At 41.5% G+C, this 24709-nt stretch overlaps 3 protein-coding genes across 5 annotated transcripts in view; all 3 read left to right on the top strand.

Annotated features, from left to right (window-relative positions):
- The window catches only part of rnf19b (ring finger protein 19B), a 41947-nt gene extending 35326 nt beyond the window's left edge, over positions 1-6621 (top strand). The window contains exons 6-10 of the mRNA XM_085262017.1: positions 1611-1725; positions 2204-2344; positions 2438-2627; positions 2773-2907; positions 3764-6621. Coding sequence (XP_085118143.1) covers positions 1611-1725; positions 2204-2344; positions 2438-2627; positions 2773-2907; positions 3764-4211 — 1029 coding nt within the window. The 3' untranslated portion in view covers positions 4212-6621. The remainder of the gene's footprint in view (positions 1-1610; positions 1726-2203; positions 2345-2437; positions 2628-2772; positions 2908-3763) is intronic.
- A 1501-nt stretch (positions 6622-8122) lies between these two features.
- On the top strand, positions 8123-13528 carry ndufs5 (NADH:ubiquinone oxidoreductase subunit S5). Its single transcript, XM_085262912.1, has 3 exons — positions 8123-8232; positions 9749-9968; positions 13320-13528. Exons 2-3 carry the CDS (start codon positions 9753-9755, stop codon positions 13422-13424), a joined length of 321 nt encoding a protein of 106 aa, XP_085119038.1. The 5' UTR covers positions 8123-8232; positions 9749-9752; the 3' UTR covers positions 13425-13528.
- A 3221-nt stretch (positions 13529-16749) lies between these two features.
- Positions 16750-24709, top strand: part of macf1a (microtubule actin crosslinking factor 1a) — a 231165-nt gene continuing 223205 nt past the window's right edge. For all 3 annotated transcript variants that reach the window (XM_085263536.1, XM_085263533.1, XM_085263535.1), the window contains exon 1: positions 16750-17196. The gene's annotated coding sequence lies outside the window, so the exon portion shown is untranslated. The remainder of the gene's footprint in view (positions 17197-24709) is intronic.

Raw genomic sequence — 24709 nt, 5'->3', positions numbered from 1 at the left:
CAATCCTGCTTCAGTGACGATCTGGAATGTACAGCGTTGCAGAACCAAAATCTTTTCTAAGTTTCAGCGCAGCGTCAGAAGTTTTCTAGAAATGACGAAAAGCACTTTCAGATCCCATCAGAATCACCAGATACTTTCCATTCACACTGACCTCCACACAGACCTCGGTCCTGCCCCCGTTTGATAGATGTAGTTAAACTTAGGCTGCTGTGTGAAAGCGTCATACGATGTAAAACAGAAACACTGTGAATTTCATTTCCTTCTGCTTCCTATTTAGTTCAAAGCTTTCCCTCTTATGTAGAAAAACTCTGTTTCTTTTGTTTTTTCTTTCTATTCTAAGTAAAAACCTCATTCATTCTATATAAAAAAAAAAAGAAAACAGCTTTTTTAAAGCCTCTAAAGTCTCCTTTTGTTCCTGTAAATCACAGCTGTGTCATGTTTTTTCACAGATGGCTATACTTTTCTATTGTCAGAGGAAAAAATTGTATTTAGTAAGAGACAACAGCCCCTCATTTAGAGTGAAGTAAACTGACAGTGGGCGTTTGTCAGGAGATTTGTGGTGCATTAACATACTACAGCGCTCTCTTGTGGATAACAATGAAACTGCAAACTTATGAAAGCCTGTTTGAGAGCTACGCAGCGGCTCACCCACTCTGTTTCTTTCCCTCGTGTTGAAATTTCTCCAGGCGTGCCATCTCAGGTAGTTAATAACCTTCCAGGAAGTCTTTGTTCCTCTACGACAAGTCGCGACACAGATTCAGTTCTTGAGAAGGAAACTTTGAAGTTTCAGAGTAATATATTACCTCTGTGGTAATTTGGGGCAAATCCCTGCAGGGAAAACTTGCTTTAATGTCACTCAATGAGGCCTAGCGAAATGGGCTCATAGTTGTTTTTCTGTGTTTGTGTTAGCAAGCAGCTGCAGATTGAAGTGTTTGTCCCAGAAGAAGAGCATGGCAGCAACACAAGAATTACACGTCTGATATTTCATATACTTTGAATTTGCCTAAAATACAAAAGAGCCATGTCCTCGGTTACACCACCGACACTGAAAAAGCACGTAGATGTAGAAACATAAATCTGGGGGATTCTCGGGAAATTTGACTCATAGCCGAGTTCCTGTGTGAGTTAGGAGGAACTAAAGATATCAAGTGAAAGGCAAAGATCGGCTTTTTTCAACATAATTTTGAAATAAGAGCTGCTTGTTTTGTATCCCAGTCAAGCAATGGCAACATAGACAATAAAGCTCTTCTATGAGCTAAAAATCAATTACAAATCTATTGAAACATAAAGAAAATAAGTAGGAAACAACAGAAACAGTGATAAATGAGCAGCACACATCCCAAAACATATTCACTGTTATTATAGTTGATCATAAAACCTGTAAATATGAAGTGCCTTGAGGCGACTTATGTTGTGATTTGGTGCTATATAAGAAAAAAATTGAATTGAATTGAAATTTAATTAAATAATCACAGTGAATTCGATAATTTCTGTGTTTACGTTCTTGTCATTTCGATTCACCAAAACGCCAGATATCCATTAACCACCACCTCCTCCTTTGTCATGAAGCGTTTGTGTTAAACAGCGTGCGTCCCTCTCCTCTCCCACAGATCCACGCCCACTACGAGCTGAAGAAGACGTCTCGTCACCGAAGGAATCTGGCCATCACGGGGGGCGTGGCCCTGTCAATCATCACCGCTCCTGTCATCGCAGCCGTCAGCGTGGGTAAGAAACCCGACGGGGCCGTCAGATATTATGTGTCACGATCGTTTGAAGATGATGGCCAAGAAAAAAAAAAGGAAAGAGGACAGTTTGTCTAGACACATCACTGGTGATAGCCTCAAACAAGGAAAGAGCTTTGATGCGAAATGAAAAGTACTGCATGTTTCTGGATAATGAAAGGTGTTATTTCACCTTCTCTTTTTCTTTCTTTATTCTTGCATAAGTCATAATTCAAGCAACAAAACCACAACAAGCAAGAGCTGTTTTGAAGAAACCAGCATAATCTGTGTCTTGCTGCAGTTTATACAGTTGATTCTTTGTGCCTCATCATATGTGAAAGCAAAATAACAGCCAAGAAAAAGACACAATAAATCACATTTTTTTTGTTTTTTATTTCTGTGAAATTTTATACGTCGAGTGATATTAAAATTAGACAAACGGGTGTTAGACGTGTGTTTGCTTGGCTTTGCCCCTCTTACAGGCATCGGTGTGCCCATCATGTTGGCCTACGTGTACGGAGTCGTGCCCATCTCTCTGTGCAGAGGAGGTGGTTGTGGTGTGAGCAGAGGAAAAGGGCGTGGTGTGCGGATCGACTTTGATGAGGACGATGGGCCAATCACAGGTGGGTACGCTGAGCTGGTAACATTTTCAGCAAAGTGGATGTAGCTGCTGGCGTCTTTAAACTAAAGCTAATGTTTCCTGTACAATCACGCAGTGGCGGACGCCTGGCGAGCCCTCAAGTCTCCGAGCCTCGGTGAGAGCAGTCTGGAAGGGGCGGTCAGTGGTCTTAGCACCACCTCTCCCAGCGAGGGGCTCTCCGTAGCCCCAGGGACTCTGGGCGACACGCCACACTTTAACACCCTGGCCAGTGGCGCTCTGGGGACTCGCACAAGCAAGTACAGCAGGTGAGGATAAGGGATGAAGTAACTAAAGCTCAAGAGTTCAAGAGTACAAGGCTTGTTTTGGTACCAATGGATGTAATTTTTTATATTTATGCTGTGCAAATGCTGGTTGATGTTTAATGCTAATGTGGGCATTTTAATGCTTCAGGCTGGAGGTTCAAGCAGGGGAACTTGCCAAAGAATCAGCCCAGAGAGAGACGGGCAGCCTGGGAGCCGGGAGCGACTGTGCCAGCACCCGAGGAATGGCCGGATCCATCATCTCCTCCTACACTCTACCTGACAGGTAGGAGAGGAAACTTCTCTTCTCTCTCCTTCTGCTGCTCCAGCAGATGTGGGATTTGATGTGGTTGAGATAACAGCATTAAAACTAATCTGTGGACTTGGCAGTTTTACACCATGATATCATGCTGCCGTCTTCTAAAGCTGTGTCGATCTTTCTCTAGATTATATAGAGCTTTACTTTAACAGGCACTAACTTGAAATGAATCATGACATCTTATCGCTTCAGAAAGGTCTGCAGCTGCTCTTAAAGAGAGTCAACGGTGTTCCTTTTGTTTCTAATCTTTCTCTTTAACAACCCATGCATGCAGGTTCTGTGAAATTGAGCTTTGCATTTATGTGCGGGCGTTTTTGTGTAGCTGGTGATGTAACCTGACGGATTTTGCCTCTAAAACATGGAAAATTACAGCAAGTTATTTGCAAAATTGTCTTTCATCTTAAGGCAGAAAAGAATAAAACTTTTTTTAACCTCATTGTTATTGAGCAACACTTTTCTTTCCTAGTGCATACCCTACTTTATCATCTGTTTCAATCATATTTTGATTTAATTTACCAGGTGAGATGTATTCATAAAATTTTTTTTACCAAGCTCATAAATCAACTGATAGGCGCAGCTAATTTCTCACATTTTTAAGAAACTGATTAGATGCCCCCTGCTGGCTGTTTAAAGAACTTCAGGTTCACCATACATCCATAAAGGGGCTTCATTTTTCAGAGGCTACTTCCATCTTATTTACAATCTACAGGTGAACCCTACCACTAGCTTCCTATTTGAGCTGAATCTGTGCAGTAGATGTTGTCTTATCTGATATTTCTTCTTTCACACCAACTGACGTGTTTTAAATCATGTGACTCTGCAGGGAGTGCACCAACCTGGAGATCCAGGTGGACATTGAGACCAAACCCAGCCATCTCTGCCTGACCAGCGAAGAGGACTTAACCCCGCATCCGGGCTGTGCTGCCATGGCGACCGCCTCAGGAGGGGAGGAGCCTCAGGACTGCAGCTCCAGAAGGGGCGGGGCGTTGTCTGGCTCGGCACTGGGGCTGTCACCGGGAACGTCAATCAGGGAGGGGCTCAGAGACGTCACCCTGGCTCAGCCGGAGAGCATCCGCAGCGACCTGGAGATGTCAGACACTCAGTCAGACGACATCGCAGAGCTGACGTCGGACGACTGTGACTCTCCTCACCCGAAAAGCTGTCACCCGGCGGCCGGCCAGCAGCCCCAGCCCCCCTCGTGCCGAGCTGTGAACCCCTCCGCCGAAGGCCTTCACTGTCCTGCAGACAGCAACGTCATCCTCTACGTCTGAGAGAAAAGCAGCTCTCAGGATTGCACAGAAACAACCCCGAACATTTACATTTAAACTTGTAACAGCTTTTTTTTTCCTCGTGTCATCTCTCGTTTGCTGCTTTTGCGACTCACAGACACCGTCTTAAACACAGACAGCATCTGTTTACGTTGGTCTGTCTTCTCTTTCTACCTGCCAATCTACTCTCTGAGCAAATTGTCAGGGTTCTACCTCTGAGATTTATAAGATGATGATTTATGTTTACTCCTTGGTGCAAAATGCCTTGGCTACTTAAGCAAAAAAAAGAAAAAAGAAAAGAGAGAGAGCAAGAAAAAAAAACACAAGAGGTACAAATTTTCCACGAAAACTGAAATTATGAAATACGGTGAAACGTCACCAAGCACAGCAGAGAGATGGTGATTGCTGGGAAAGCAGAGGATGCTTGCCGAGGATGCTTGCCGAGGATGAGGAGGGTGTTTTTAAAAACGTGTGAATGAATGTGGACTTTGTACTCAGTTATTGTGGCTTTATTTTGACATTTTTCCTCTATTTATATTCGGACGACCTTGAAATTGTATTATTTGCAGTGTGCATGAGTCTGCATGAGCCATTCCTTGTGTGGACGGTCGTAAAAGGGCAGCAAGTTTCTGTAACACTTGTGAAAGTTAAAGTTTACTTTGGAGGATGAAGCTGCACTTGAATCTCGCTTTCACTGCACAGAGGAGGAGGAGGAGGAGGGGAATGGACATAGAGATTTTTAAAAAAGGGTCACTGTTACAGAAGTAAACGACAGAGTTCTGACAATGACATGACAGATCCTGGAAGGACTGTGAAAAGCACGGGCAGAAAAAAAGACAACCCAGAGTGAAGGTTTGTCTGCTTTCCACACATCAGCACTAAAGCATTGAGCATTTCATGAATAAAGCTCTGTGAAGCTTTTTTTTTTTTTTTTTATAGGCAGGAATGTATCGGAAAAATGGAAAAACCAAAAAGTCCTGCTGGTTTCATTTTTTTTCAGTTACATTTATTTATAAGCTACATTAATGCAGAAAGCGATACAGTTGCCTCCAGGCTGCCTATTCAAAGATAAGTTGTCTCTAAGGTTACACATGCTAATGCAGCGACGCAAATCCAGCTAACAGTCTGCTAGCAGCTAGCTAACAGCAGAACGCTACAGTGTCAAAGCTAGCACAAAATAATATGAACTTTTTTTTACCTAAAAATGATTAAATAACTTTATTAATCGGTAAGACTTCACCTTCACTTCAGACACTTGAAAAGGCGTTCTCCTGTCGTTGTCAGAACTCTGTCGGGTCTGAGGTATGTCACATGACCAAGTTAGTGTTTTACAATTGGCTGTCTGCCTGCCTTATCGACACTCGCTGACCAACACAACAGCCCACACCCGTTTGGGAGGTTTTGGTTTCTGACGTGTTAACTGGCTGTCTGGCCCACTTGAACGTTGTGTGTTGTGCGTCTGTGTGAATGAACTCCCGATGAATGTATATGTGTGTCCCACTTTTATTTTATTTGATTTCTTTGAACGAGCACTTGTGCACTTTATCTGAATTATTGTATTTATCTTCTTTTTTGCTATTCATGATCTGTTGCGATAAAGTGAGTTTACTTCAGTCTGTGGTACAACCAAAATAAATCACCTACCAGAGGGCCTTTTATGTTGGATGTAACTAAAGAAGAGTTTGGCTCCAAAACATAAAAAAATCTATTCATTGTCTTATTTGTCATTCAGTATTTTTAACTTCAATGACATTTAAGGTGTTTTTAATCAATTTTGTGATGAAAATACTGTAGTTTTTTAGTTTCTTTTTTTTAATATTCTGTAATTTATGTTGTTCTAATCATTCATACAAGTCATTGTGACTTTTGGAGCCAAACACTTTAAATACTGATGCCGATAAGCTTTTCTTAATCATAGCTTGACTTGTTTCTTAGCTTTGTATCACCTCTGTGCTTCTGTTTTCTTAAAAAAGAAAAAAAAGAAAAAAAAAGGTTTCCCCACCAGGTTTTTCCTTGAACCTGTGAGGAATCAACCCGGGAGCCTTTTCATCTCAGAGTAGCTTTATGGATTTAGCTGCTTATGTGATTTGGCAGTGCTTTGTTTGGTCTACACTTATCACTAGTTTCTGCCTGCCTGCCTGTAAGAAACCACATGAATGTACCACGGATGGAAACCCCAACTTCCTGAAAGAGTCTGAATGAGTGTTAAAGGATGGATATAGGTGGTCCTGATCTTATTTGAAAAGGTTAGCATTTATAGATAGCAATATTTAAGTGTTATTATACTGTTTGTGTATTTCCTGTCACTGTTAAAAGCCCCGAAATTGTGTGGGGATCGACACGCAGGACTGTGAAAGACAACTTGTGGACCTTTGGGGACAAAATAAATAAACACAAACTGATGTTGCACCAATGCAGCGACTTGTTGTTGATCTGTTATGAATTAGAATCAATTAGAGCAAATTAACTTATTTTAAAAATGTGTCAGACGTGAAATCACTAAAGACGTTTTGTGGCAAGATTTACATATCAGACATAGTAAAATATAATCTGATCCTCAGCAGGTCTTAAAATCAATAAATACAACTTCAAACAAGCAACACATGACATAATATACCCTGTCATTATTTACTTTATACATTAATAAGCTCATGTTTGCTACTACCATGGGACTAAGATAAGCACCCAGGTGCTGCTATTCAAATGCACTTGACTCTCTAATTTTGTCTCTGATATACTTGTATCTAATCCTGTCCATTCTGATCAAGCCAACTATAATTTCACCATCTTCAGCTCTGGCTCGAGCTCCCCATCCTGCCTTTATATTGTCCAAATCGTACATCGAGGATGTCAAATATAAGGCCCGGGGGCCAGACTCGGCCCGGCAAAGACTCCAATCTGACCCACTGGACGGCTTTGAAAAATGTAAAGGAGGGCATAGATTTCAGCCTTTATTTGAAGTTTTACAGCTTTTCCTGTTTATAAGGAGACGTAACCCACGGCCATTCCTACTACACTAAAGTAATTAAGTAACAGATCATTATCGGCTATAAAAAGTTCTGTTTTTCCACAATGAGTCCAAAGTTTCAAAAACAAGGAAATCTTCTGTGAATTACCAGAAACTATAATTATAATTAAAGTGCAATCTGGGCAATGAGCCCCCATAACTATTTCTGTCATTTTATGCATTTATTTCTTACAATTTAAGCCTTAAGGGCTGTGCTGACACATTTCTTTCATTTACCACATTTCTTTATTATGTAGAAAAACTAAAAAATACTGTTATCCAGCATCTACTCATTCTCCCTGCATCTCCTGTTATATCTGTCTTCCTCTCATTCACAGACACGTATGCTGTCTTGCTTCTAATGGCTTTCACTCTTCTTCTTCTCTCCAGAGCATGCCTCCACCTCTCCAGGCTTTCTTCTACCTGCTCCCTACTCTCAGTCCACGGAGCCTCCTGCCTGATCTCATCTGTCAGCCTGTCCCTCACCACTGCAAACCAAAATCTCACCCCCACCTTGAACTCATCTGTTACTCTTACCGCTTATCTGACCACTGTCTCACTGTCCTCATTCACATCCTGCACCAGCCTCGCATACTTCTCTGCCACTCCTTACTTCCTCATGCAGCTTCATTCTCTCTTGTAACCCTATCATATGCTTTATCTACAGCCACAGAAAAACAGTGCAACTCCTCATAATCTTCTCTATAGTTCTCTTAAAAGCAACATTGCATTAGGATTATTATATCTTATTATACTTTAATATTACACATTATCAAAATCATCGAATTTTTTCTGAAAATCGCTAAACTTTGGTGCTGCTTCAACACAGCTTTGTTAAATTGCTAAATAAAATGTAACTGTACTTTTGAGGCCACACCAGCAGATGGCGGTGGTGCAAAAGAAGGGCAGATGTGTTTCCACCCCAGTCGGTCACTTTACGGCAGTGTTTTTGTTCAGCAGCCGTAAAGCGGGGCGTGCAGAATCGGAGGAAGGTTAAAACGCCTTGAAGAAAACACGGTAAATACAAACATTTAACGGGAAATAGCGACACGTAAACAGGCTGTGGACGTGTTTGCTACACCGCAGATTTTAAATGAAGTTTGAAAATTGCGTCAGTGAGCAAATACTGTGAAATAAATGCGGTCCGTGATTAGCATGGGTGGCTGTCATTGAAGGGTGATTTCAGCAGCGGGTTATATTATCGTAATGTAACGGATTCATTTCAACAGCCATAACTACTTCATACATTTGTTAACTTTAATTACAGATACGAATATTTTCGTCTTTATGTGTTTTTCCTGTAATGTTTACGACGGGCTGTCTACGGTTAGCTGTTAGCAGACAGTTTGGCGTTTACTAAGAGTCCAGATTTTTTCCATGGCTCTGTGGAGATGTGAGGATGATTAGTCTGCTTGTAGTGTAGGCAGTGAGTCTGAGCATTTATATTTTTAAGGTGGGCAGGGTGGAGTGGGTGAAGACGAGTGTCGGGGGTTGATTTGTGATAGAAAGAGTGAAGAGGAAAGTTTGCAAGATGTAGTGAGACCTGCTGTGACTGGACGATGGTTGGTTAATCAAAAAGACAGGTGGTCGAGTTGAAGATTAGAAATGAGTATATCAGAGGGACAGATCAGTTCGAGCAGTTTGGAGACAAAGTTAGAGAAGCAAGGCTGAGATGGTTTGGGCATGTGCAGAGAAGAGAGAGGGGATATGCTGTCTGAAGACGGAGCTCGAATGTAGTAAAAGGAGGACATGTAGAGGGCTTGTATGAGAGAGAGACAGATGATCCAACAGCTGAAAGATAATGAAACACTAAAAGTTAAATAGCCAGCTTTTTATTTTGTTGTTGATATAGAAATAAAATACTTAAATTACTGTCCTCCTTTAAACTGGGTAGTGCTGTCATAGTAGCAGATTTTTAAAGATAACTGTGGCCAAAAGAATCAAACATACAAAATTTTGGGATTTAAATTTTTTGTTTTTTAATTTCTCCTTTAATTTATTCATTTTTCTGTATATATATATTTTTTTAATAGTTTGGCTGAGAGAAGTTGAAGAGAAGGGGGATGATGTCCAAAAGTATATAAAAAAGACTTTACAGGAGCTTGTTATTTACTATAGTTTATTCTTACATTTGAAATGTAATTGTAAGTTTCATCACTAATACCACTAAATCACAACCCCCTGATTTGGGCAGAATTTAGGTTGATTTAGTTGAACTCGTTTTTTATTGTATCACTTTGAGTTTTTGCTTTTTTTTGCTTGCTATATTTAAAAACTCATGAGTGCTTAGTTTTTATTAAAATCCTTACTTCTGCCTTTATAGATATAAAATACCGTAGATCCAAATACCTGTATACTTATACTGATATAAGTTATTCAGTGATTACAGTTACTGATATGTCTAGAGTTCAGTTAGACCAGCTTACAAATTCCAGTTTTAATTTGTTAAGTTTCATTTTAAATTAAAAGCATAATATTTGCCCTGTCCTGCCTCACTTTAATCTCTCTCGGTCCTGTGCCTCTCCTCGTTCAGCATCATGCCGTTCGTGGATCTGCAGTCGCGGCTCGGTATCAACTTGGACCGCTGGCTGCTGCTGCAGAGCGGAGAGCAGCCCAACAAGCGGGCGGCACGCTGCCACGCCTTCGAGAAGGAGTGGATCGAATGTTCTCATGGCATCGGGCAGACCCGTGCCAAGAAGGAGTGCCAGCTGGAGTTTGAGGACTTCTATGAGTGCATGCACAGGCAGAAGACGGTAATCTGACTCCTCATACTCGACTGCTTCTGTGCAAATTGCACTGGTTTAATTAACGGCTGCTGCATTATCAGAAATAACGATTAGATACTAAAGTAATCTAATTATAGAGGATAGTTGTAATAAGCTAGAACCGTAAGTTATATCTAGTTCCATTAAGAGGATGAATCTTCTCTCAAACTGTTAAAAATTAACACATCACCCGAATCTCACCTCCTCCACACCACACTTGGCATGACAGCCCATGTGTTGTTGGACAGAGCACTTTCACTACAGTTTACAGTGGGGCAAAAAAGTATTTAGTCAGCCACCGATTGTGCAAGTTCCCCCACCTAAAATGATGACAGAGGTCAGTAATTTGCACCAGAGGTACACTTCAACTGTGAGAGACAGAATGTGAAAAAAAAATCCATGAATTCACATGGTAGGATTTGTAAAGAATTTATTCGTAAATCAGGGTGGAAAATAAGTATTTGGTCAATAACAAAAATAAAACTCAATACTTTGTAACATAACCTTTGTTGGCAATAACAGAGGTCAAACGTTTACTATAGGTCTTTACCAGGTTTGCACACACAGTAGCTGGTATTTTGGCCCATTCCTCCATGCAGATCCTCTCGAGAGCAGTGATGTTTTGGGGCTGTCGCCGAGCAACACGGACTTTCAACTCCCGCCACAGATTTTCTATGGGGTTGAGGTCTGGAGACTGGCTAGGCCACTCCAGGACTTTCAAATGCTTCTTACGGAGCCACTCCTTTGTTGCCCGGGCGGTGTGTTTTGGATCATTGTCATGTTGGAAGACCCAGCCTCGTTTCATCTTCAAAGTTCTCACTGATGGAAGGAGGTTTTGGCTCAAAATCTCACGATACATGGCCCCATTCATTCTGTCCTTAACACGGATCAGTCGTCCTGTCCCCTTGGCAGAAAAACAGCCCCATAGCATGATGTTTCCACCCCCATGCTTCACAGTAGGTATGGTGTTCTTGGGATGCAACTCAGTATTCTTCTTCCTCCAAACACGACGAGTTGAGTTTATACCAAAAAGTTCTACTTTGGTTTCATCTGACCACATGACATTCTCCCAATCCTCTGCTGTATCATCCATGTGCTCTCTGGCAAACTTCAGACGGGCCTGGACATGCACTGGCTTCAGCAGCGGAACACGTCTGGCACTGCGGGATTCGATTCCCTGCCGTTGTAGTGTGTTACTGATGGTGACCTTTGTTACTTTGGTCCCAGCTCTCTGCAGGTCATTCACCAGGTCCCCCCGTGTGGTTCTGGGATCTTTGCTCACCGTTCTCATGATCATTTTGACCCCACGGGATGAGATCTTGCGTGGAGCCCCAGATCGAGGGAGATTATCAGTGGTCTTGTATGTCTTCCATTTTCTGATGATTGCTCCCACAGTTGATTTTTTTCACACCAAGCTGCTTGCCTATTGTAGATTCACTCTTCCCAGTCTGGTGCAGGTCTACAATACTTTTCCTGGTGTCCTTCGAAAGCTCTTTGGTCTTGGCCATGGCGGAGTTTGGAGTCTGACTGTTTGAGGCTGTGGACAGGTGTCTTTTATACAGATGATGAGTTCAAACAGGTGCCATTCATACAGGTAACGAGTGGGGGACAGAAAAGCTTCTTACAGAAGACGTTACAGGTCTGTGAGAGCCAGAGATTTTCCTTGTTTGAGGTGACCAAATGCTTATTTTCCACCCTGATTTACGAATAAATTCTTTACAAATCCTACCATGTGAATTCATGGATTTTTTTTTTCACATTCTGTCTCTCACAGTTGAAGTGTACCTCTGGTGCAAATTACTGACCTCTGTCATCATTTTAAGTGGGGGAACTTGCACAATCGGTGGCTGACTAAATACTTTTTTGCCCCACTGTATCTTTATATTGGGGGGGAAAAAATCAATGTGCTGTTAGTCAATTATGCTTGCAGTGACGTGGCCATCTGCTTTCTCATTATTTGTCCTCATTTTGACTCCTTTTGGAATATTAATATAAATCTCTGCGTAGGAGCAAAGACAGGAGATTGTCATTCATGCTTTCATTTCATCAAGACTGGACTGCTGTAATTCACTGTTTACATGTTTAAATAAAAACTCCCTGCAGCGTCTGCAGATTGTTCAAAATGCTTCAGCAAGACTTCTGACCGAAACATCGAAGTACTCACATGTGACACCGTTTTTAATACAGCTGCATTGGCTCCCCATCGAATTCAGGGTCCACTTCAAGATTCTGGTACTGACTTATAGAGCTCTTCATGGTCAAGCACCTTCCTACATCATTGAACTTCTACAGACTTATGTTCCTAGCAGGTCTCTTAGGTCATGTGACCAGGGTCTACTTATCATTCACCATACAAAGTGGAGAGTGAAGGGAGACAGAGCTTTTGCCACTGTGGCTCCCAGGCTGTGGAGCTCTCTCCCACTGAGCATAAGATCTGTGGACTCAGTAGCTTCTTTCAAAAAAACAACTAAAACACATCTTTTTAGAATTGCATTTTGTTAACTGTTGTCTGTTTTGTTTTATACTTTGTTATCCTTGTGTGAAGCACTTTGTGATCTTTTATCTAGAAAGGTGCTATGTAAATAAAGTTCTACTTACTTACTTAATTCAACAAACCAGCCTATTTTGCCTGAGTATTTGACATGTTGGCATCTCTGTTAACCTTTGTGGCATTAAATGACTTGATTGTCATGCAGAGTTTGAATAATAAGAAAACTATTTAAAAAGTGAAAGAAAAACTAGCGTCCATTTCAAATCTGCAAAGTAATGTAGTTGAACTGAAGTCAGCCTATCTGACAGAGTGGAGGAGTCAGCAGAGGACAGACTGGCAGCTCTGGGTGGAAGTGCAGCAGCAGCACAAAGTTCAGACTCTCGCTCTTTGCTTGTTAGCCGTGTGTCATCATTTGAAAACACGATGGAGCGGGATGAAGTGCTGATTCAAGATGCATGTCCACTTCGGCCTCAAGGTTTCACGTCAGATTTGCTTCCACTGAGGACATGTTTTAAAGATTAACTGTGCGGCATCTTCATGCCAAATTTTAACATCAGCATTCATTAAAACAGGCCGTTTGAGATGTTAGAACATCACTCAGAGGAATCCCTGCATCTCTGCTGAGTGCATGTGGACAGGAAGATGCTGCTTTTACAGAACCGTGGTTGGGACTGTAGAGCCAATGGAGCTAAAGCTTGTGGTGTTTAACAGTGACGCATGTTGCAAGGAGTAAAAGATGGTGGCAGAAGAACAAATTTTTTTTACTTTGAACTGAAAGGTGATGCAGAACACCCTTTATTTTTGAATTCCTGTTATATATCTCTCTCTTCTCCCCATCTTCCCTGCAGCACGAAAGGCTGTATGCCATCCGTCAGCAGCGCGACAAGCTGATTAAGGAGGGGAAATACACGCCGCCGAGCCACCACACAGGCAAGGCTGAACAGACTCCATGAAGGAACATCCAGCTGTCCGCAGTTCTGTTCTTGTGTATAGCCAATCAGATATCTCTTATTTCCTGTTCACCTGTACAAGTTTGCAAATAAATGTTATCACCCACTGTCGTCACCTTCTCATTTCCTGTTATCTTCCTTATAGTATTCTGAAATTTACACTATATATAAGGGTGTTTGAGGAGATGGATTCATCTTATTTCTCATCTTAATTCATTTGCAGTTTTAAATTTATTGGTTCTATTTACAGGCTCACAAAAAATGTACAAACTCAGTACTTTGTAATAAGAAAAAAACAGTCCAGTAAACTGACATTGTTGTGCATTTTCTTGATTTTAGCAAGATATTCAAATACAAACAAAACAACAGCAAACAAAAAAGACTAGAATTTGAGGTACTAAGTATTTCTATTTTACACTAATAGACAGAGCATCTATTATTACTATATGGAATATCTCCTTTGCAAAACTCACACAAGCAAAGTGTCTATTAAAAACACATTGCGAGCTGGTTAAGATTAATGAAACAACACTAAATGCTCCTAAAACATTTGAATGCAGCACAGTTTTTATTATTGTAAAAGTTACATAGCACATGCAGTTCTGTGTTTGCGGTTTGGCTACGTAGAGGAGGTATATGATCTCTTCAATGACTTCTGGGTTTGCTCCCAGTTGAGCTTCCTCAAAAACCTCCAGGAAGCTGTCAGACTTAATGGTTTGAAATGTGCACGTATAACAGCTGGTCTACCCTTCATCTTTTGTTATTGTAATTTTCCAAAGTGCTCTGTGTGTTTAGCCCTTAAACCCTAATGTTGAGCTGAATATTGGTTAAATCAGAATTTAATGTTTGCATTAAAAGTCAGGCCTGTGAGTGATGCAGTGAGTAAACCAACAGTTGTTGAATTTAATATCCTCACCACAGCTGCTTTATTGACTTCTATGAAATGATTTACTGCCCTTCCAGTTGTTGTAGTCAGCAGTCTGCTCTGCGGTGTCTTAATATAAGTGCAAGTTAAAGTGAAGTCTATTTTCTTAACCCACTGACCTAATTTTAGTAAAGTGTACTGTGGATCAGTGAGTGAGTGCTCCCGAGGGACAGCTCAACCACCCTGATGAGAGATAGATCTGAATGGATGCTCCCTGACATCCTTGAGTCAATAAGCAGCCTTTAAATCAGGCTGATGGGGTTAGGAGGCTTCATGAGCCACCACAAGATGGAGCAGGAGCACAGATAAAACACTCAGGTTCCTCAGATTTTACACCCAGGCACTTCTTCTTCAACCCACTCGAGTTTCATGGCTGCATTTATGGTAATTCTTTGTTTATTCGTCCTCTGGTTCTTTTATACATGCAGACTCCACCGTGAGATTTAATTATATGCATCCCTGTAGCCACCAGTGAGGACACAGAGGTCAGATCCTCTGCAAAATTAATGGTGGGGGGGTTCATGGTTCATGACATGGAGATGAGTTTATCCTATATTTGTATGTTTTTTCACACACTGATTCTCAGATTTGTATACCAAAGCTGAGTGAGTTTAGTTTACCAGTGATCTGCCTATATTCCTGACATCAGGTCTTGTTTTTAAGGTCATTTGAAGGTCAAACATGGTAGATTTTTTTTTGCAACAGAAAGAAATGTGACTCGTCACAATGATTGCTTGATACCTTCTGTATCCCTCTATCTTTTTGTTTCAGCTAAGTCCCCAGAGTGTTAAAGTCTCACCAACCTCCTCTGAGGTTTTGACTGTTTGTCCTCACGTGTGGGTGAATTTTTTTCCATGAGGACTGAGTCACACACTCTGAAAGCAGCTGGTCCCACTGTTTTCCAGTTCAAATCCAGATTGGCTTTATTAAACTGGAAATTAAAGATAATCCCGCCTGCGCTGCAAAAGATTTCCAGAAATGATTTATGCTTCCCATTATCACAACATTCCAGCTGTGAACAACGTTTTACACAATGTAACGATGATCAGTTCAGCATTGGTCAATAATTAACTGCAAGTGAAAGAATCTTGAGATCAGTGAACTTTACACTTTGTGTAGCTGGTGGTTCATGCGCTGTTTGGTGAAACTGGCAGCAGTGCAGATAATCCAGCTGTGCTTCTCCTTCTGTGACCGGGCTGATCAGCTGTGACGGAGGGAGGGTGAAAACTGGGATTATCCTGCAGCAGTGGCTGGACAACCCAACCTGCCATACATCCAGGTATTACAGTGGTACTGATTTAAACCAACGTCTTATCAGCCTGAGCGCCAAATACACTGATACCTTAAAAAACATCATTTTTACTCACTGCACTGAACATTACCACTACAGGTTGGTCAGTACGCTCCTTAATGAAACCCGCATATATCACCCCACTTCAGACTTTAGCTTTTATCATCACATGCAACCTGACGGTCAGTTTAGTGAAAAGAGAAGATTGAAACAGATCCCAGACCAGAGCGGTAAAAAGTTCCACAGAGCAATTTAAAAAGAGAAGCAGTGTTTAACATGATCGAGAGCTGCATGAGAAGATGATCTTGAAAGGGAGGATGGTGACATTTAAATCAGGTGAAGACTAATTTGTTTTAGAGGCCTTTTCCTGGAGCCTTTTTGTGTTTTTCTGGAGGCAAACTGGAGCATGATAGTGATTGGCAACCCCAAATCAGTGAGCTAAAAGACATGAAAATGCCACATGGGGCCAAAGTGATAACTGCATGAATCTGTGTTGATCTTCTGTGGTTTCATATTAGAGATACCTTCATATAATCCTTTTTTTTCCCTTTTATTTAATTAAATTATATATGTTTAGATACAGAGCGGTGAAGTCCGGTCTGTTCCAGGAGTCCAGTTTTCTCCAAATGAGTAATGCGGGACTCCAGCGTCAGCTCAGACTGTGAAGGATCTCCTCCCAGAAGACTGGGAGCGGCACCCCAAACTCTCCCAATGCTTTCCACTGCGCTCCCTTCCTCCAGCTGTAATCAATTGCTTTTTAAGATACTCCCTGCCTTCCTCCAGCTGTTTGGAGAAGGGAGAGGAGGGGTGGCGATGGTAGTATGGAGGGATTATAAAATCCCAGATTAATACGATCGCATGTGGCGTAAAAGCGCGGACCAGATCAAGCGCTGCTTCTTTTACATAATCCCGAAATATGTGAATGGAGCAAATGCACCACTGTGAACGCCTGTGGTTTCCCTATTCTCTAAGAGATTTAAGAGAAAGTGTGTGTGTGTGTGTGTGTGTGTGTGTGTGTGTGTGTGTGTGCGTGTGTGTGCGTGTGTGTGTGTGTGTGCGCGCGCGTCTCGGTCCAGGTTTGGCGGTGCTGCTGAGCCACAGATGACGCAGGAGTACACCCGAAATCTCAATTTCCGCGACACTTACACACTCAGTAGTCATGGGTTAAGTATCGAGGCCGTGAAAACTGCCTATTTAACAGAAAAGAGAGGTTGTGTGTGTGTGAAAGCGGACCGGGAGAGGAGGGCTGGTGGGGGGTTGCTGAAGGCGAGAGGAGCAGAGAGAGAGAGAGAAGCAGAGACTGAGAGAGGGGGGAAAGGAGGAGGAATAGGACAGCCATTACCATTCAGGATCACGTTGCCCGCTGTTCTCTCCAGCCTCATCCCACCGGCTGCGTGTCGGTTCGGTTTTGGAGCAAAAAACCTTGAATACAAAGCCAGAAAACATCCAAGCTTCCATCCACCCATCTACCCCCAGGAGGAGAGGGAGCAGCGGCGGCAGCATCCCCGGCCTCCCTCGCGCTGTGCTCGGATTCCAGGACCGCTGCTGCCCCGGGGAAGGTAAGCGCTCCGGAGCTCATGCAGGCAGGCAGCTCTTGTCTGTGCTTCACACTCTCGTGCGCGTTCAAACCATCGTGATCATGTGTTTTCACGAGCTGTCAGGCCCGCTGCTGTTATGGAGTGTTTACAGGGACAAAACACTGATGCTTATTAGCTCAAAACGGATCGCTGTTACTCACTTTAAAAGAAATTTACAGACATGTTCAATAAGAACTGCAGACCAATCATAACTTGTGCACTGGTTATAATATATGGATGGAGTTGTTGTTTTTTTCCCCCAGACTCAACGTGTTGCTCATTAGCTCTGCGTTTATTGGCGTGATTTCCAGGAGATGCACTGCAAGTTTTAGTAATCTCATACATCCGCCCTGTTTCTTAGCACACTGCTCATGATTTGTGTGCTGAAGGGCTGGGCTGGAAATAACCAGCGGACATTCACACTGAGAGAGATATAGAGGGGGTTTCTGGGTCGTGAGAAGGCTGCCGTGGCTGTTTCTCCTAATGAGACACTCAGCAGCAGCAGTATGGAAGCAGCATTTAGTCAACAGTGCCAACCACAAATGGATAAATGTAATTAGTTGGTGTTATCCATCCAGGCAGTGGCCGTGTGTTGGACAAAGAGCTCCCTGCTTTCCAGCCTTTCAGTGCGCGCACACAGCGTTTGGGCTCCATGTCTGATGTCCATTCATGCAAACACATTCCCTCCTCACAATCAAAGGGAAAGACAGACAGAGAGAGAGCGAGGCAAGCGTGCAACGCTGGTGACACGAAACACCAGCTGCAGCTATATCTCTGTTATATGTGCACCAACACGCCCCGTGAGAGGCTGCCATTATTGATCCGTGCATCCCTGCAGCCAATTATATCCAGAGACACCCCATCATCACCAGCAGCACCTCCATCTCTACCTGCTGCATGAATCCCAGTGGGCTCCATAACTGCAGGCTGTCTATCTGTCTGGAAAATACTGGATATAATGTGCAAGGTGCAGCCAGAGGGAGGGAAAAACAGGATTCAAGCAGGAGTCCCCTCCTGCCGTTCAGCACCAGATGGTCAAATATACATCTCCCTCTAGCCTTATGCTGGACATTCAGCTTTCAGACTACTACACTCCTAACACTCTCAAACCTTCATTTCCATTTAAATGGTCGTTTTAAATTGGTTTCTTCCATTTTTTCCTCTGCACTGCCACGACACACCTCCTTACTACTGCACGTTACAGTGCAGGAAAGCACCAACATGTCTGTGAGGATGGGGATAGAAGACAGGACTGTTATAGTGGGAGACGTGGTTGTTATTTAATTTGCAATGAATTGTGGAATGTCTGGTTTATTTCAATCAGATCATCCAATTTAGACTAACAGCAGTGGAAGCTGTTGTTGCTTACTGTCATAAACAAGTGAAAAGTGGACATTATAGGCGCCTAGAGCTCAAGGTGACACCTCCAGGTTTCCTGTTTTTGTACGTCCAGCAGTTGAAAGCCAAGAGATGCTCAATTTATAATGAAATAAAATAAAAACAAAAGACTAATTAATCCATGCTGGAATATATAAATATATCTAAACTGCTCATTTTGATAAACTAAAAAACTAAAACAATAAAAGCAGCAAAATCTGAACATCTGAGACACTGGGAGCCAGCGGATGTTTGGATTTTTACTCATCTCTCCTTTTTTTTTTCTTTTTTTTTTATACCAAACATGTAGTTTCCACCGTGCCTCATTTGCTTCATTACAGGTTATGGCTTTGGTGTGGACACAAGTCACTTTTTGGCTGATTATAACCTATCTTCTTTATTTTAAAAAGCCTGATGGTGAGGAAAAATGAAGACTTTCCAAGCATATAGTATGATCCTTGCCTCATTTCAGAGCTTTAAATCCTTCCTCTTCAAGTGGTTCTGGCTGTTATCAGGCTAGGATTACCCCCATTTGAGAACCAGTGGGCATGTTATCATTCATTTGGAGTGTGGTGTCCACCTGATGAATGAACTTCATTCACATTTTAGCTTTACTTTAGTCTCCGTCAGCTTCCGAGGGTAAACATCCAGCATTTTATCAACTATATTTTCCATCCTGTTCACTAGCTTGTTGCCAGTGTGATATTTTTATCCTGGGACTTGTTTGGGAACAAAGTGACTTATCCATTTAGTCATTCAGCATTGTTTTCATGGTGCTGAAATCGTCCCTCTGCTCTTTGTGAAATTCACGACTGGCACCTCCACCCTTCTGTCTGTCTGCCTGTCTGTCTGGCCAAGACTCTCTGTGTTGATTTTCTTCTCCCTGCAGCTTTCTGGTCTGCAGAGAGCATTTTTACCATGAGTGAATAAAGGTGGAACAAAGCCAGACACACTAACATTGCTTATCGCCACATCCTGGAGCAGTAAATATTGACGAGCGTATACAAGACAGGCATACGATGACAAACGATCAGGTCATTCAAATAAGAGATCCTGTTTCTTGTGTCATCCTTGCTCATCTATGCACATACTTTTCTTTCTTTTGTTTAGCTGTCCTTTTTTTTCACTCTCATGTTGATGGACTCCAGTACACTCATGCCAAGCAGCTTTGTTGGCAGTCCAGTCCCATTTGTGTATTTATGCATGCATACTTTCGTGTGAGTGTCTGCATGTGTATTAATGTATGTCTGTGTGTGCACGTGTGGGGGAGCTCAGTCTAGCCATTCATTTATCCAGTCAGTCAGTCGTTGGTGTGTTACTCATCATAGCTGGCAGCTGCAGTTTAAAGGGAGGCATTTCTCATTCATTCTTATATTACACTGACTATTTACACTTTTAATAACTGACGTAAGGAACACGCTTTAGATATGCTTATTACATTTATGCATGGGAGGGAAAGAAGTTGCATCACTTACATTGTCCTACCTTTCTCCATTTTTTCTGACTTATCTTATTCAAATATGTCCTTTAGAAGCGTGGAAGTGTTGAAATGCTACATCCTATATAAGACAAAATGGGAAAAGGTTTTGCTTTGGAAACTATAGATATGGCTCTCCTTATTTCCCAGATTCTCACAGTGAGACGGTGATGCAACACAGATGTAAACATGCCCCTTTGCTAGCCTTTTTTTTTTAAACAAACATAAACTTTAAGCAGGTTTTTTTTTTAACAATAAATCTTATTTCCAGCATATGATATATTATCTTTGTTTTGTTTCCAGGAGCTTTACTGATTTTTAGATCATTACATCAGGTTTTATTTGCATTTTACACAGAATCTCAGCTTTTTGGACACAGGGTTGTACCCTTCAGCTCAGTGACATGCTGATCTTTCTTACTTAATATGTAATTTATCTAATTTATACACAAAGAAACAAAAACAAACAATAATCTTGTCAACCTTTATATGTTAAATACAGACATGGGAGCAAGTATCATCTTTTTATGCAATATATTTTTTTAAAAGCAAAAGAAAAATGAATTAAATTGAAGTTTTACAGTTAGTAATGTTAGCCTTTTTTCCTTATGCTAAGCTAATCACTGATTGCTGACTCGTTTTTTATATACATATATTTCCAAACCTATATTGTTTATCTGTAATCTAATAAATGTAAGTATGATCTAAAGGGATTTAAGCCAACTTAAACTGGAAAACCTTAAAACTAAAAGCATAAAATATAGCAGGTCCTTTTTTTCTCAATAAGCTAGACTAGTTAGCTTTTAGCTTTTAAGTTGCCTATGTTTATCTGGGATTCCCCCCCCCCCCCCCCCCTTTGACTGGATTTAGCAGCACCACATAAATCAGGTCAGTCAACCAAATAATAAATTCAATGTATTTAATTTTAATCATCAGAAATAGAAACAGTGGGTAAGCTAGCATTTGCTAAAGCTACTTGCATTACTGAATAAAGCTAATCAGTGCACCCTTATAAAAAGGAAATAGAAAAATGTAGTTTGTATAAATGTGACTATATTAAACCACAGTATAAGACATGTACAGCTACAGGAAAAACTAAGCTTATCTCATAATTCAGCAGCTTTAGTAGCAGTATCCTGTGTGCCTCTGTCAGTATTTCATATTGTTGAGCTAAACTTGCTAAACTTTCTTCGTTTTCTTCACACTCTTTTATGCATAGCTCTCATAAGGTCCCACCACAGCATTTCTGGCTAAGGTCTGTACTTTCACTGCGTCATTGCTGTACTTTGATTCTTGATTCTAAAAAATTAACATATTTTATTTGTTAATTTTTTCACTAATTGGACTGTCATTAACTTTAACATGCTAACTGAAGCCTGTAGAGTCTGAGATGTAGCTCTTAGTTTTTTACAGTTTCTCTGAGCATTGCATGGTCTGACCTCAGGGGGAATTTGGTGGGACATCCACTCCTGCGAAGATTGTGACGTTGTGAATCACTTAATATTTAGAATATATAGAACACAAAAAAAGGTCAGGTTAAGGTAATAACTTAGTTTCAATCAACTACAGTTTGTAGTTTCTTTGTCAGACTTCATATCTCAGTCTATTTTGGGGGGTTGTTTCAGGTTTTACTGGGTTAGTTGGGAGCATGCAGGTTCCCAGATTTTGCAGGATGTACACAATGAGTCACATGTTAATCAGTTGTGTTTTCTTGTTTGGTGGCTTCATGTTATGGTGTGTGTCAGGGATTGTTTTTGTCCAATGAGCATGAATGTCAGTGAAACTCTCATCAGTGGCTGTTACCATGCTGGAATGCTGCCCTGAAGAGACTAGAGTTTCACCGGCAGTTACGACCGTTAGTCTGCAAATGTCTGGATTTCTCTCGCTCCTCAAATCTCTTTTCCTGTCTTCCCTCGTCGCTCTTTCTCACTCTACATCTCTGTCACAGTCTCTCTCTGTTTTATGTTACTTTTGTTTCCTGCAGCACACACACACACACATTCAGACACACACACGCTGCTGAGACTAAGCTGTGGGAACAGACCGTGTCCATGTAAATCCTGGCTGCGAGTTATAAATCAGGCCAGTCAACCATCCAGTACCTTTGTTTGGTTTGATTGAACTGCTACAGTCTGTCACAGGAAGAGGCCAAAAGCTCTGCGTGTATATATGTCCTATATATACAAATACGCCTGTATTACAATATTATTGTTTGATAGAAAACCTAAGCAACAGCAGTGTTGTTTAACCTTTCAGTGCTTTTCTCCCTTTTGTAAATGGGATGTTTTTGACTTTTGTTAAACCAGGCAAATAATTTAAAGACATTTATTCAGGCTCGAAGAACATTTGTGGGTCATTTCAGAGTCGCGTGATACCTCTTAGATCTATCAGTTAGTAGATTTGTGAAATTAATAACAAAAATCATCTAACAAATAGTTTCAATCTGGGGCACATTTTTATGTTGATTGTCTAAAAATGTTTAACTGAAAGTCTAAAATCAAATCAAGAGGAACAGGGTTAGTTTTTATGAACCACAGTCATGTGTTGGTTAGTGCCAAACACCAAGAAGGTTCTGGGTTTGAACCCGCTGGCCTCTCTGTGTTTGGATTGCATGTTGCTGGTCATTTGCTTTTTTAAGTCATAATTAATAGGATATAATAAGTTTAATAGGAAGGAGGAAAGGCCCAAGGGCACAGAGGCAGAAATGCAGAGGAATGGATGTTCCTGCAGGGCTTTGGAGCAGATTACCCAGAGCTGAGTGCAGTGGCAGGGACTCATCACTGACCTGTGTTTCTCATGGAGTGACGACTCATAGACCAGTGATTAATGACAGCAACAATCATGGCAGCACATCACCTGAGTACCTTGGACTGAAGGTACTGATTAGAATTTGGTGAGCGGAGGTTAAAGGTCACTGTCACTTTACAAAAAAACCTCAATATTTAACCATAAATCACACATTTCTCCAATAATTCTAACAGACTGTACACAAATGTCTCACTGGAAAAAATCTGAAGTGATATTTATTTCTAAAAGTTCAATAGTTATCTTTACCATGACGAAATAATACGACATAAAACTCTGACTTTTATTAAGAAGAGCCAAGTGTGAGCATGTTTGGTCAGATATTAAATTGGTGACTCAAATCTTTTCTGGCCACCAATTAAATTCCTTCAAAATCTTCCATATAAATAGATATGTAAGTGTGAACAGGAAGAGAGGCAACCTGTAACTTCACTGGTTGGTTAAGGTGCACACCCGAAAGGTGGTAATTCTTCTGTAGACATGAAGCAAAGATTAAACAGTTGGTGTGTCAGAAAGCAATGATTAAGTTAAGCACTTTTGAGAAACTAGGGCTCAAATTAACCTGTGATGGCCCCTTTTCAGTGTATATTTTAAAGTGTAATGGCTGGAATTCACCAAACTGTGTGTGTGCTTTTGTTTGATGGTCTTATTGAGGAAAGCTGTGTCTGTGAGTAAAAACGCCTTGGTGAGGGTCTCATCACAGAAGGAGTGAGCTCGCTCTTGCTCGCGTTTCTCCTCCTGGTAGTTTCTTTTTCTTCAAAGTTCTCATTCTGTCTTCACGGAGCTGTAATGACACGGTGCGGCTTTGAAGCCTCAGTTCTGGCTCTATTTATAAAACCGCTTGTTGCAGTGGCACTGACTCACTGTCAGAAAGCAGCAGGGAACCAGACTTACACACACAGCTATACACCAGTGAGGTCGCTGAGAATTCTGGGAAGGCATTTAACCTCTTCCTCGCGCCGTTGCTGGGGAGACGGAGGGATTCAGGAAGTGGGGTTTTGCCAGCGGTTTAGCCAGAGGCCAGTCAGCGGAGGTGGAGGAGGAGGAGGAGGATTTTTGGCAGCAGCGGAGCAGATGGAAATCTCAGCCGTTGTGTTGGACTCACACGTCGTGCAGTGAATCATTCCCACTCTGTGACCACCTCTCAGGTCATTCCACAGTGTAGTCTGCTACAGCATGGAGGGGGTAAACACAGATCTACTGTGACGAAGTCTTTGGCAGCCAGCAGAAGTTATTCAGCGACAATCTGCAACACTTTGAGGGTTAAGCCGATTGTTTGCTGAGGAGAATTTCTCAGAGGTCGCAGTGTTCGCTTTTAGCTCTAACTGTCGGTGGATGAACTGTAGAACAAACAGTATCCCCGTCTAGTGAAGTTGGCGGGCTTTTGAAAACGAGGAAATAAAAGTAATATGTCATCTCTAATTATTTAAAGATTATAACTTATTCTACTCTTGTTTAAAACAAACACTGACATAAACAAGAAAAACATAATTTATTTGTGCATTCAAATACAACAGCTCTGCCATAATTTATACTTTGTGCTGAGTCCACTTTATAGTTACTGCTGAGGTCAAAGTCTGCATATTTTACCCACTGCACTGATTTAAATGGGGAGGAAATGTCATAAATGATGACGTTAATCAAGGCTGAATTCCATTTAGCTGCTTTCAGTTTCAGGGTTCTGCTTTTATGCACAGGCCACAGACTCATTTGATTAGAACAAAGCAGCTGTTAGTGCTGTTAGTAACACCTGTACTTTTATGTACTTTTTCACAATAACAAGCTAGCATCCTGCTGCTCTCTCATGCATTCAGCTGCATTTGATATTATTGTCCCC

Source organism: Mchenga conophoros, linkage group LG22 (genome assembly GCF_057382185.1).
Source record: "Mchenga conophoros isolate Kocher_MC1m ecotype Shallow Benthic linkage group LG22, M_conophoros_male_GT1.1, whole genome shotgun sequence".
NCBI lineage: Eukaryota > Metazoa > Chordata > Actinopteri > Cichliformes > Cichlidae > Mchenga > Mchenga conophoros.
The sequence above is the reverse complement of the archived record's forward strand: the minus strand, read 5'-3'. Positions and strand labels throughout refer to the sequence as shown.